This window comes from Danio aesculapii, chromosome 16, assembly GCF_903798145.1.
Source record: "Danio aesculapii chromosome 16, fDanAes4.1, whole genome shotgun sequence".
In the NCBI taxonomy this organism is placed as follows: Eukaryota; Metazoa; Chordata; class Actinopteri; order Cypriniformes; family Danionidae; genus Danio; species Danio aesculapii.
Window position 1 is genome coordinate 3,823,428 of NC_079450.1, and position 12,104 is coordinate 3,835,531.

Consider the following 12,104-nt stretch of genomic DNA (forward strand, 5'->3'; position numbering starts at 1 on the left):
AACATCTCTATCTCTATTGGAGCTGTCAGTGTCAGTATGACGACTGAAAATAGATCTGCTAGCAGATATCGCAGCTTCTGTTACTCTTGATCTTGCACTTTTATTATTTATTATTATTTATTTAGGATATGTGCTGTCACATTCTGACTTCAATGCCTCATTATTAAACTGTTCAAATGACTATAAATGAAATATTCTTAAGAATCAAATATAATGTGTTATTTGGAAGAGTGTACTTTGATTGTGATGATATTATATCGTCATTCTGGCATTATATAATGATGAGTGGCATAAAATAGTCTTAAAATGACAATAATATCATTTATTGCAATATATTGTACAATAAAAAATGGATATCTTGATAGGCCTAGTTATGTACAGAATAGTGTGTGGTCTTGTGCACTTACCTTCATGTTTATCTAAAAAAAACTAAATAATCAGCTCAGTTTTCAGAAAGCTGTAAACACAGTGAGTGTATTTCTCCACACACACTATAATCTGCTGTTTTACTCCACTGAACTCCATATAAAAGCCAGGAACTCTTTTGCACAGGCCTATCTAAAGGGTTAATGCTGACAACTGATGATCAACAGTAAAAATGGCACATTTCACCTCTTCCCAACAAAAAAAAACCACCAACAATCAAGAATGCATGATTATATGCTGTCAAGGCTTTGCAATCAAATAATGTGATCATAATGGAAGTCAATGGGGCAAGAACAGCCCCCAACATAACCAAAGGGGAGTCAATTTGAACAGTACACAAGGGTTAATTATCACTGAGTAGATTGTATGATTCCTCATTTTGCAGACTGTAGATCTCTCCTAAGGCTTGAGTTGTGTTGTCCTGCAGGTGAACTGGCACGACTTTGCATTCTTCGACCCGGTGATGTATGAGAGCTTGCGGCAGCTGATTCGTCACTCTCAGACTGAAGAGGCGGAGGCTGTGTTTGCGGCGATGGACCTGGCCTTCGCTATCGACCTCTGCAAGGAGGAGGGAGCAGGACAGGTAAACTGCAGCAGTCTGTGTGTGTGTGTGTGTGTGTGTGTGTGTGTGTGTGTGTGTGTGTGTGTGTGTGTACAGTCGGGCTGCAAAATATTGGAAAAACCAAACATTGCTATATTTTGTTATTCTGCTATATACAGCTGAAGTCAGAATTATTAGCCCCCTTGAATTATTAGCCCTCCCTACATATTGTTTCCCCAATTCCTGTTTAACGAAACTAAGATGTCTTCAGTGCACTTCAGCACATAATAGTGTTAATAACTCATCTCTAATAACTGATTTATTTTATCTTTGCCATGATGACAGTAAATAATATTAGACTAGATATTCTTCAAGACACTTCAAAACAGCTTAAAGTGACATTTAAAGGCTTAACTAGGTTAATTAGGGTAAAGTTAGGGTAATTAGGCAAGTCGTTGTATAGCAATGGTTTGTTCTGTAGACCAGTGTTTCCCAACCCTGTTCCTGAAGGCACACCAACAGTACACATTTTCAATGTCTCCCTAATCAAACACACCTGAATAACCTAATTAGAACATAAGAAGAGACTCCAAAACCTGAAGTTAATTAGTCAGGTAAGTAAGACATCCAAAATATGTACTGTTGGTGTGTGCCTTCAGGAAAAGGGTTGGGAAACACTGCTGTAGACAATCCAAAACAAATATGTAGGTATCGCTTAATTACCTTTGGTTAATAGTCAAAGTTATAGCCAAAAGCTGAAGTCTTAAAACACTGGAAACAAACCGTTGGCAGGAAAAAAGTACCACTCAACACACTCTTGTATTCATTATTAATGTAATAAAAAGAAAAAAAGGTGATCAAGGAAAGTTTTTTTTTATAGCATGTATTTCATACATAAGGGTAATTCAAAGTGCTTTACATAAACAAGAAAAAAAGAAATAAGAAATTCAGGATTCTGTGGTTGCTTTCGGTCTTTTGCAGTTGGCTTGTCAATAGTACAGTATTGTAAAATTGATCATTGTGACGGCCTTAAAGTGCAATTTAAATGCTTAATTAGTCAGGTTAGGTTAATTAGGCGAGTCATTATACAGCAATGGTTTGTTCTGTAGCCAATCGAAACCAACTATTCTTAAAGAGGGCTAATAATATTGGAAAGTTTTTGAGATTTCCGGATTCTCCCGTTCATTTCGATAGGACTTGTTCTTGGGTTCAGTTCCTGGAGGCTTTGTGAATAGGGTCACCAAGTAGAACTGTAGTAATACACAAGTCATGATTCGTGTCAGCGAATATATCATTATGGGGGATAATACACAAAGATGGAATTTTACATGTTTGTGGTTAATTATTCTTTATAATTACTGTAAGCTGACTCTTCAATACAAGCTCAATAATATCATATCATTTGCATCAATGTTAAGCATCGGTCCGGTTTTATATAGTATCATTACATCTGTACTAGGGCAGCACGATACTGGGCATATATGCAATATTGTTTAGAGTTGCAATTTAACCATTTTTCACGATATAACTAAATGATATTTTATCTGCAATTTAAAAAAATACTTTATTTAATAATCATACTAAATTAAACAGGTAATAGATATACTGTAGTCAACATTTGGAGTGGGTCCTTGTCTTTCATCAAAGTGAAATGTCCTAAGCTATTGAACAACACCCATTATCGTCTTAGGACAAGACCCACTCCAAGATCCACTTCAAATGTTGACTGCTATATTTCAAAGCCGATTAAATATTAATAATTAAAGAAAAAAACATTTCGACTCAGCGGAAATTTTGATTTGTTATTGGCAGTTTTGAATTTCCTCCCAGCATTAGTGTTTATTTTCAGCTCTAGGTTCAGCAAACAGCACCGACCTGTGTAAACAACCTGTTACGATGATCAGTTCTGCAATACTGTGCTATTGACAAGTCAGATTTTGGGATAGATCCTGTTAAATTTGATCTTAAAGTGATAGCTAGAAATGTTCTTGAGGGAAAGATTTGTTTTATATTCTTTAATTATATAATTATGATATGAAGAGTTCAGATGCAAAAGCCTCTAAATCCATCAGACCTCTTTTCTTGTAAATAAGCATTTTCTATAAGGCTCCTCTGATAAGGTTCAGACGTTTCATGTTATATGTAATGGAAAGGTTATTAGCTAGTAAATAAAGTACCTTTTTTTTTCCAAAAATGTCCCTTTATACAATTCTTTGTTTTTTTAACAAGGTAAATTTTCTTTTGCATCAAAACCAGCTAAATCCACGTCTGCTTTTTATGCAAAACCCTCTAAATCCACCTGTTGGAACAAGACTCTGGACCCCTCACACCCAGCACACTGCCTTTTTGAACTGTTACCTTCTGGTCGACGCTACAGAGCACTGCACACCAGAACAGCCCGACACAGAAACAGTTTCTTCCCTCAGGCAATCCATCTCATGAACACTTGATGATAATAATTGTGGAACCAACATCACTACTTGCTATACACTTTTATACACATATACACTTATTTAACAACACACTTTACATGCCAATTTGCACATAACAGCTGCACATATAACGTTGTATATAGTAATATAGCTCTACATACACTTGTCAATCTGTATATTTGCACTCACTACTTCTACTTTTTAAAAAATAGATATTTATTACCTGTTTTTTGTCCTGTCTCTGTAATCCTGTTGCACTGTAGAAGCTCTGTCACCAAAACAAATTCCTCATATGTGTGAACATACCTGGCAATAAAGCTCTTTCTGATTCTGATTCTGAAGACAGTGTAATTAGTTGAAAATGAAGATGCAATTAGAAATTATTTTACTAAACATTAAACGCATACACAAACCACCTGAAATTAAAAATATATAAATCTGTCAAGTAAGTGGCGGTTCATTCCGCTGTGATTAAACAAGGGAAAAACCAGAAGGAAATGAATGAATGAATGAAATCTGTCAAATAAGTGCAATAAATCAATAACATTAAAACTGACATTAACTAAATCTTAACAATCTGTTGGCATTTCTGATATTTAGGATTTAGATTTATTGTAAGTAGAACAATGCAAACATTGCAAACATTGTAAACGAAGCTTGGTACATTCAAATCATGTAGTGTAAAAACATTGTGAAGCATCAATATCTGTGTGTTGTCCATTAATATAAAAACCTTGTCAGATCTATAGGTATTATGAAGTCATACAAATTATGTATATCTTTATACATTATATTTATCTTTTAAAATAGCAAATAAAACACAAGGTAAGCCTACTGGGCAAAAAGGGGATGTGTCTCAGACCATTTTGTCATTCATTCATTCTCACTATACTTAAGGTCTTGGTCCCGTGTTTATCCTCATAGCATCCATGTGGGATAAAAGAACAGCATCTTAACTCTGTCTTTCGTGATATGGAGCTGTCGTTTAATGTATAGTAAATCGGACTCATTCAAAGTAGCGTCGCTGCCAGAAACACGTTATGAATGCATGCTACACTCCTGACTGTACAGTGTGTTTTCTTTTTCTTATAATGCACAGAGTTTTGAGGTAAGGGACATTTTCATTTGCCGTTCACTGACAGTCGGACAGGCTGATCCAGTTCATCAAACTACATCTTTTAAAATCGAAAGCGGAATAAAACAGTCTCCTCATAAAAGCCGGCGTATCAGCTCGCTGCTATATTGAAAATATATGATTCGATACACGCTTCTTATTGGTTCTCGGGATATAGTGGCTTTTGCGGTCAAAGGCAAGTAGCGTTTAGCGGCTTTTGCCAACAAGCTGTTATTTCTGAATGCGCTGACTCTGGGATTTAGATGATTAGAAGCAAATCTATTTGTCGATGGTGTACTACGTGCCTAAAGCATTCACTCAGTGTCATTAGCTCATTTTTGGTGGAAGTGGCATTTAACGGCTTTTGCATCTGAACTCTCCATATGCTTAAGCTAATTATTTAGGCTAATAAGCTTCAACTCCAAGCATTTTTTTCTGGGGGAAAGAATCAATTTAAATTGATTTATTTTTTAAAGGCCATATTGCCCAGCCCTACTTTTACCCAAAGGAAAAGTCAATGTAGAGAAGCAAAATGTCTCTAACTTGCGGAAATACATTGAAAACGAGGTCTCATATCATGCAGCACACAAATGCTTGGCACATAAAATGTATTTAATGCCTATTGCACTTTCCTACCATATGGTTATTGCATATACTGTTATCGCGATGGCAGCAATTTTTCGATATGTTGTGCAGCCCTAACCCTTGGCTCTCCTTGAAAGGAACTTTATTACAGCTCAGTCTTTAATGCACATGTTGATGGTGTTGTGTTGATGTGCAGGTGGAGCTGCTGTCTGGTGGAGTCAACATGCCTGTGACGCCTCTGAATGTGTACGAGTACGTGAGGAGATACGCAGAGCACCGGATGCTGGTGGTGGCAGAACAGCCTCTGCATGTGAGTGCAATTGAAATATTGGACAAAGTCTGAGTTGACTATCAAACATGACACTAAAAACAAGCAGAAAATCTAAAGTCGTCTTGACTCAAGCTTTAAGTGTGTGATGAAGCCTGTTAAGCCTATATTTCAAGTTAAGGGCAGAGTTATTATTTTGCCTTTTTAAATTAATGTTTAGTTTCTATATAGTTTTATTTATTTATTTATTATATTTCAATCAAAATTTAAATGTTTTTTTTTTCTTGGTTTAGTTTTTATTTTGGGAACATTTCTATTTAGTTTTTCTATTTAGTTTTAGTAGTTGTGGAGGAAACAAAACACTGTCCAGTGTAGTCAAAAAAAAGTAAGTGTTTGCACAGTTTACATGAGTTTACTCTGCTGCAAATCTTTAGCTAATACACTTATTTCACGCCATTTTAAAGAAGCAAAGCGAGGCTGCGGTGGGAAGAAACCCAGAAGTATAGGACCAGCACTGTAAACATTGCAGTAACATGCTGTGGACTACAAACCTCCAGCTGTTGCCGAGATTTCAAAATGCAGAAATGGTGTAAACATCACTTTAATATCATTCAGTGAGTTTAATTTAAACAATTTAAAAGCTATTTAGCATCAAACAACGTCACAATCTCTGTAAGAGTAATATGCTCAAGTGTCCTCCTAGGCTTCAGTTTGTGGCACCAGTTAAACACCGTTGGGAGGCTCATGTAACCCGGTGAGCGATAAAACACTGCAGTCCTCTGTAGCACTCCCTCGTGTTGTCTGTAATAGTGTTGTCCCGGTACTGAAGTTTTAAAACAGTCCATTTCCTGCTAACATTGAAACTCTGCTGAGCGCTTTCATAAACAGCGCTGATTTACTATAGTATTCACCAGTGCTCATCAGTTTACCGCTCTTCACCCAGTGCAAACACAGATATACGGAGACTGGAGCGCGAAGCAGCCATGAAGGTCAGTCAAGTCAAAGCAGATCGCTCGGCTCAACTGTGTTTGTGCTCGGTAAACAGCGGAGGATGAACTGATGACCTTCTCAGCCAATCACAAGCATTTCTGTTGAGCATGTGAACACAATGGCAAATCAGCGCTGTTTAAAGAAAGCCATCAACAGTGCCTTAAATGTTAACGGGAAATTGAAGTTTTTTCTTTTAATTCAGTATCGTGACAAGTCTAATATAGTGAAAGAATCAGTTCATTAACTTGAGTTTGATAAATGGCATCTAAAACGTGTGTTTGGGAAAGAAAACGTTAGCTAACTACTACCATTTCCCTTAACTTAGCTGAAAATGAGCTCTGATATCCCTGTTTATTTTCACCATTCATTCAGAACAGACCGTCGGGTCACTGAAGGCTCTGAAATGATAAATTTGTTTCACTTTCTCTTCGCTGATAAGATATACAGCCAGCTACACAACGTTCCAATGTAACTCCCAACGATACTTCTGGGTTTCTTCCCACCGCAGCCTCGATTTCGCGTTTAAAAATGACGGCCGCGTGAAATCAGTCTATAAACTTAAATGTTTGAACAGTCAGACACTGAGCCTGTAAATATGAACCAGTGATTTACTGTATGAGCACTCTCTCATTAATCGCTCAAAGGTTGTGTGCTTCTGCTAAAGACACAGTTGTAAGTGAAGCTGTTGTTTTGCAGGCCATGCGGAAGGGTCTTCTGGATGTGCTGCCTAAGAACGCTCTGGAAGATCTGACGGCGGAGGACTTCAGACTGCTGGTCAACGGCTGTGGAGAAGTCAATGTCCAGATGCTCATTAGTTTCACTTCATTCAATGATGAATCAGGTTTGTGTTTAGTCTATGAAGAATCTTTTTGGAGTCACATACAGTGGGGGAATAGGTATTGATGCACTTATTTTTTTTTCAGAAAACCTATTTCTAAAGATGCTGTTGAATTCATTTTCACTTGATGTTGGTAACAACCAAAGAAATCAATGTATGCAAAGAAAACACATAATTAGTTTACAAATGACGTTATGAGCAATAAAATGAAATGACACGAGAAAAAGTATTGAACACATGAAGAAAGGGAGGTGTAGTTGGGCAGTGAAAGCCCGGACAGCAGCTGAAATCTCTCAGTAGTTCTTCAGCAACCCTCTGCCCTTCCTCAGTGTAGATGAATATCAGCTGCTTCAGTCCAACATCTACATTAGCAGGAGGATGAAGATGAAACCAGGGTGGACATTTCAGCAAGACAATAATCCAAAACACAGCCAAGGAGACTCTCAGATGCTTTCAGAGAAAGAAAATCAAGCTGTATAAAATCCAACATAAAGCTCAGATTTGATAGACGAGACCCACAGAAGCATTAAGATTTTGACCCTCTATTGAAGTCATGCAGCAATGCATGTGACTTCATTCTCCATGAGAGGCGTCTTTAAGCTGCAGCACCAATAAAGCCTTTAATATAAAGTATTAAACACATCTCAGTGGTTCAGTGCTCCTGTCATTGCATTCTTATTACACAGAACTCATTTATCAGATGTTTTGTTTTATTTTTATGTTTGTATTGTTTAGGTTTTTACCAAAATCTGGTTGAATCCATGTCAACAGCTCCTCTAGAGATATTATTCCCAGGAAAAAACACATGTTTCCTTCGCTGTATTTAGGATGATTTAAAAATGGGTTAAAACACAATTTGAATAAATGATTTCCTTTCTAATGAGTTCTGTATGCTTTACAAAGTAAAATGCTGCATTCTGTTACAAATTCCAAAATGAGCTTCAACCATTTTGAAATCATTCTAAATTGAAGTTCTTATTTGGAATTTGTATTCTATTAATAATAAATTGATTCCAAACCATCGCTTCCAATGATTTCATTTGGAACTGTGGTTTGGAATGTTGGTTCTGAATTTGTTCGATATGATGATAATTAACGGTATGATTCAAACAGAAAGCCAATTACTAATTGTTCTTGAATTAAAGATATATTTTTTCTAAAACCTTTTGAGTTCAAGTACAATTTAGGAATGTCATTTTTAATGAAAGCTTTTGAATTTCTTTTTCAAGTTCATTCCATTTGTAGTTTCTTTTTTAACTATACACAATATAGTAAATTTGTGTACATTTTTACTTCTTTACACAACCCTGCACATTTTCCATGTGAGTTTGTAATATTTAAAAAAATGCTGGACGCAAACATCAAAATGCACATGAAATATTAATGGACAGTGTATCCTAATGGACAGTGTATCCTTTTTTTAATCATGCACACAAGTCTTTTGGATGAGACGTTAAACTGAGCTCCTGACTCTCTGTGGTCATTAAAAAAATCCCATGGCACTTATTGTAAAGAGCAGGGGTGTAACCCTGGTGTCCTGGCCAAAGTCCCTTAATCGGCCCTCACGATCATGGCCTCCCAATCATCCCCATTCACCGAATTGGCTCTATCACTGTCTCTTCACTCCAACAATAGCTGGTGTGTGGTGAAGCACTGGCGCCGTTGTCCTGTGGCTGCCGTCGCATCATCCAGGTGGATTCTACACACTGGTGGTGGTGTGGAGAGACCCCCTTTCATGATTGTGAAGCGCTTAGGTGTATGGCCATACACAATAAATGCGCTATATAAATACACATAACATTACACAATCTACAATGCGTTACATGCATTTTGGTGTTGATTTACAGACTAAACTAGAATTTGTGGTTCAAAGCATGTTTTAAAACAATTATATGTAGAAATGAATGTTTTCTAAATATAATATTACATTTTTATAAAATGTTAATTTGCCTTTAGTTAGTTTTTTCTTTTATTATCTGTCTGAAATAAAGATATCAATAATATGAACTTATTTTATTGTGTTTTAGTTTCTTTTTTTAGTTATGTAACTTCTAATCAAAGAATCGGCCGGATTGTGTGTTGTGCTTAATTGTGAGTTGTGTTTGACCCTGCAGGTGAGAATGCGGAGAAGCTGCTGCAGTTCAAACGCTGGTTTTGGTCCATCGTTGAGAAGATGAGCATGACTGAGAGGCAGGACCTGGTAAGACATGTCTTTACTCAATATTAGACACGTGCTGATATTCAGTAATAAAATACGTCATGATAATGAACATCGTATTTGAACTCACACTGGTGAAGCACATGAAGTGATTATTGGCATTTTAATTTATGCTGTTGTTCAGCCACGACAAATCAGTAATAGAAAAACTCAGGTCAACATGGAGCAGACAGCTTTTATAGCGCATCTAAAATATCAGGTTGTGATAATCCATCTGTGGCTCAAATATGGACAAACCCAACGTTGGCTTCTGCTTTTTTCTTCAATTAAATTTAAACAACACCATTTTTAACCTACAGGTTGGGTTGTCCATGTCTGTCTGACTAACTTTTTTCTCTCTTATTTAAATGTAAATTATGCTTTTTAACCCAGCATTTGCATTTGTCCATATTTGACCCAACATTCTGTATAATTTTTCTTTCTTAAATGTAAATGACACGTTTTAACCTCATGGTTGCGTTTGTACATATTTAACCAAACATTTGGTTCAATTCAATTTACACTTTCTAACCCAGTAATTGTGTGTGTTCAATTTAACCCATTTCTGGCTGTATTATTTTTAATTAAGTGTAAATTACACTTTTTAACCCAATCTAATCATCTAGTAATAGCTTTTTTACTTGTAGCAAGGATGACTCTATACATATATTTGGTTTTTCTTTCCAATGAATCCATTGACCGCACACCTAAATAAAGAACCTCAAAGCTGAAATCAATTGAAATATTTAAGATGTTTTCTAAAATGCTGTTATATTTTTCATTCATTATTATTATTTTCAATTAAATTTAAATGATGCTTTTTACCCCTACGGTTGGGTTTGTCCATATCTGACCCAATTATATATTTTGTCCATATCTGTTAGCAATTTTTTTCAGTAAATTTTTAATAGCATTTTTTGACCCAATATTGTTTTTTCCCCAGTTAACTTAAATTAAACTTTAACCCAATGGTTTGCTTTGTCCATAACCCAACATTGTTTTTTTCTTCCGTTAAATGTAAATGACACTTTTTAACTCAATGGTGTGCTTTTGACCCAACATTGTTGTTGTTGTTATTGTTGTTTTTTTTTCCAGTTAAATTACACACTTTAACCCAATATATTTGTTCAACCCATCGTTGGGTGTTTTTATTTATTTATTTATTTATTTATTTTTTATTATATATATTTTTTCAATTAAATTTAAATGACATTTTTTACCCCAGCGGTTGGGTTTGTCCATATCAGACCCAACATTTTTTTCCAGTAAATTTTAATGACACTTTAACCCAATGGTGTGTTTTTGACTAAACATTGTTATTTTTTGTTAAATTTACACACTTTTACCCAATGGTCTGGTTTGTCTGTATTTAACCCAACATTTTTTGCAATTAAATTTAAATGACACTTTTTGGTGTTTGACCCAACATTATATATTTTTTATTATTATTTATTTTTTTGTTAAATATAATTTACACACTTTAACCCAATGGTCTGGTTTGTCCATATTTAACCCACCATCTTTTTTTTTTTTTTTTTTTCAATTAAATTTAAATGATACTTTTTAACCCAATGATGTGTTTTTGACCCAACATTTTTTTTTTCCCCAATTATATTTAATTACGCACTTTAACCCAACGGTTTGGTTTGTCCACATTGAACCAACACTAGATTACAAGAAACCACAGACAGTATTTTGTATGCAAATGAGCCAGTGGGTGTCCCGCAGGTGTTTTCAATTCAATTTAAATGACCCAATGTGGTGTTTTTCACCCAACATTGTTTTTTTTTTGTTTTTTTGTTACATTTAAATTACACACTTTAACCATATGGTTGACTTTATTCAACCCATCATTGGGTTACTTTTTTCAGTAAATGTAAATTTTTTCAGTTAATTTAAATGACACACTTTAACCAAATGATTGGAACCCACAGACAGTGTTTTGTGTACTAATGCGCCATTGTGTGTGTGTGTACCACAGGTGTACTTCTGGACGTCCAGCCCGTCTCTGCCGGCCAGTGAAGAAGGTTTCCAGCCGATGCCCTCCATCACCATCCGCCCGCCGGACGACCAGCACCTGCCCACCGCCAACACCTGCATCTCTCGCCTCTACGTGCCACTTTACTCTTCCAAACAGATCCTCAAACAGAAACTTTTACTAGCCATCAAGACCAAGAACTTCGGTTTTGTGTAGATGAACGAATCTCGTTTAATCGTTGTGTAATATTACTAGTTCCATTTTTGTAGATTTATTTCTTTTTGTCTATACAATTTTATGAAATTGAGAAAGTGCTGTCGCTCCCCTGGCAGTCTTATCTTTTTGGGGTCTGCGTTGCAAACGTGGATGGCTTGTTCTTATTTTTTGTTTCGTTATTTTTTATTATTATTATTATTATTATTTCCGTTTATCGGAGTATAACGCAACATTCCTGCATTGGCTTTTGTAAAGTTGAAGCCTGCAGCTCCATTGGCTTGAACTGTAACTTCCCGTGACTTTGGCCTGACGGTAAATTGTCCCGCCAAACCCAGCCAAAGACGACAGCAGGAGTATTTAAAGAAAAAGAAGGTTACACTGTGATTTATGATTTATTTTTTTTCCTGCCCTAAACATAAATACTACTATCACTGAGAGTTCACTGCTGCCTTTGTGGAAAGTCATTTTTCTTGTATAGAGGGAGTAGGGAATTTCAAAAATAAACTTGGATGCAAACTA

At 35.9% G+C, this 12,104-nt stretch overlaps 1 protein-coding gene across 4 annotated transcripts in view; it reads left to right on the top strand.

The window, feature by feature from the left end:
• ubr5 (ubiquitin protein ligase E3 component n-recognin 5) overlaps nt 1-12,104 on the top strand; it is a 113,900-nt gene extending 101,796 nt beyond the window's left edge. For all 4 annotated transcript variants that reach the window (XM_056475589.1, XM_056475591.1, XM_056475590.1 and 1 more), the window contains exons 54-58: nt 854-1,009; nt 5,295-5,408; nt 7,053-7,197; nt 9,309-9,394; nt 11,373-12,104. In XM_056475589.1, the coding sequence (XP_056331564.1) occupies nt 854-1,009; nt 5,295-5,408; nt 7,053-7,197; nt 9,309-9,394; nt 11,373-11,585 (714 nt within the window). In that variant the 3' untranslated portion in view covers nt 11,586-12,104. The remainder of the gene's footprint in view (nt 1-853; nt 1,010-5,294; nt 5,409-7,052; nt 7,198-9,308; nt 9,395-11,372) is intronic.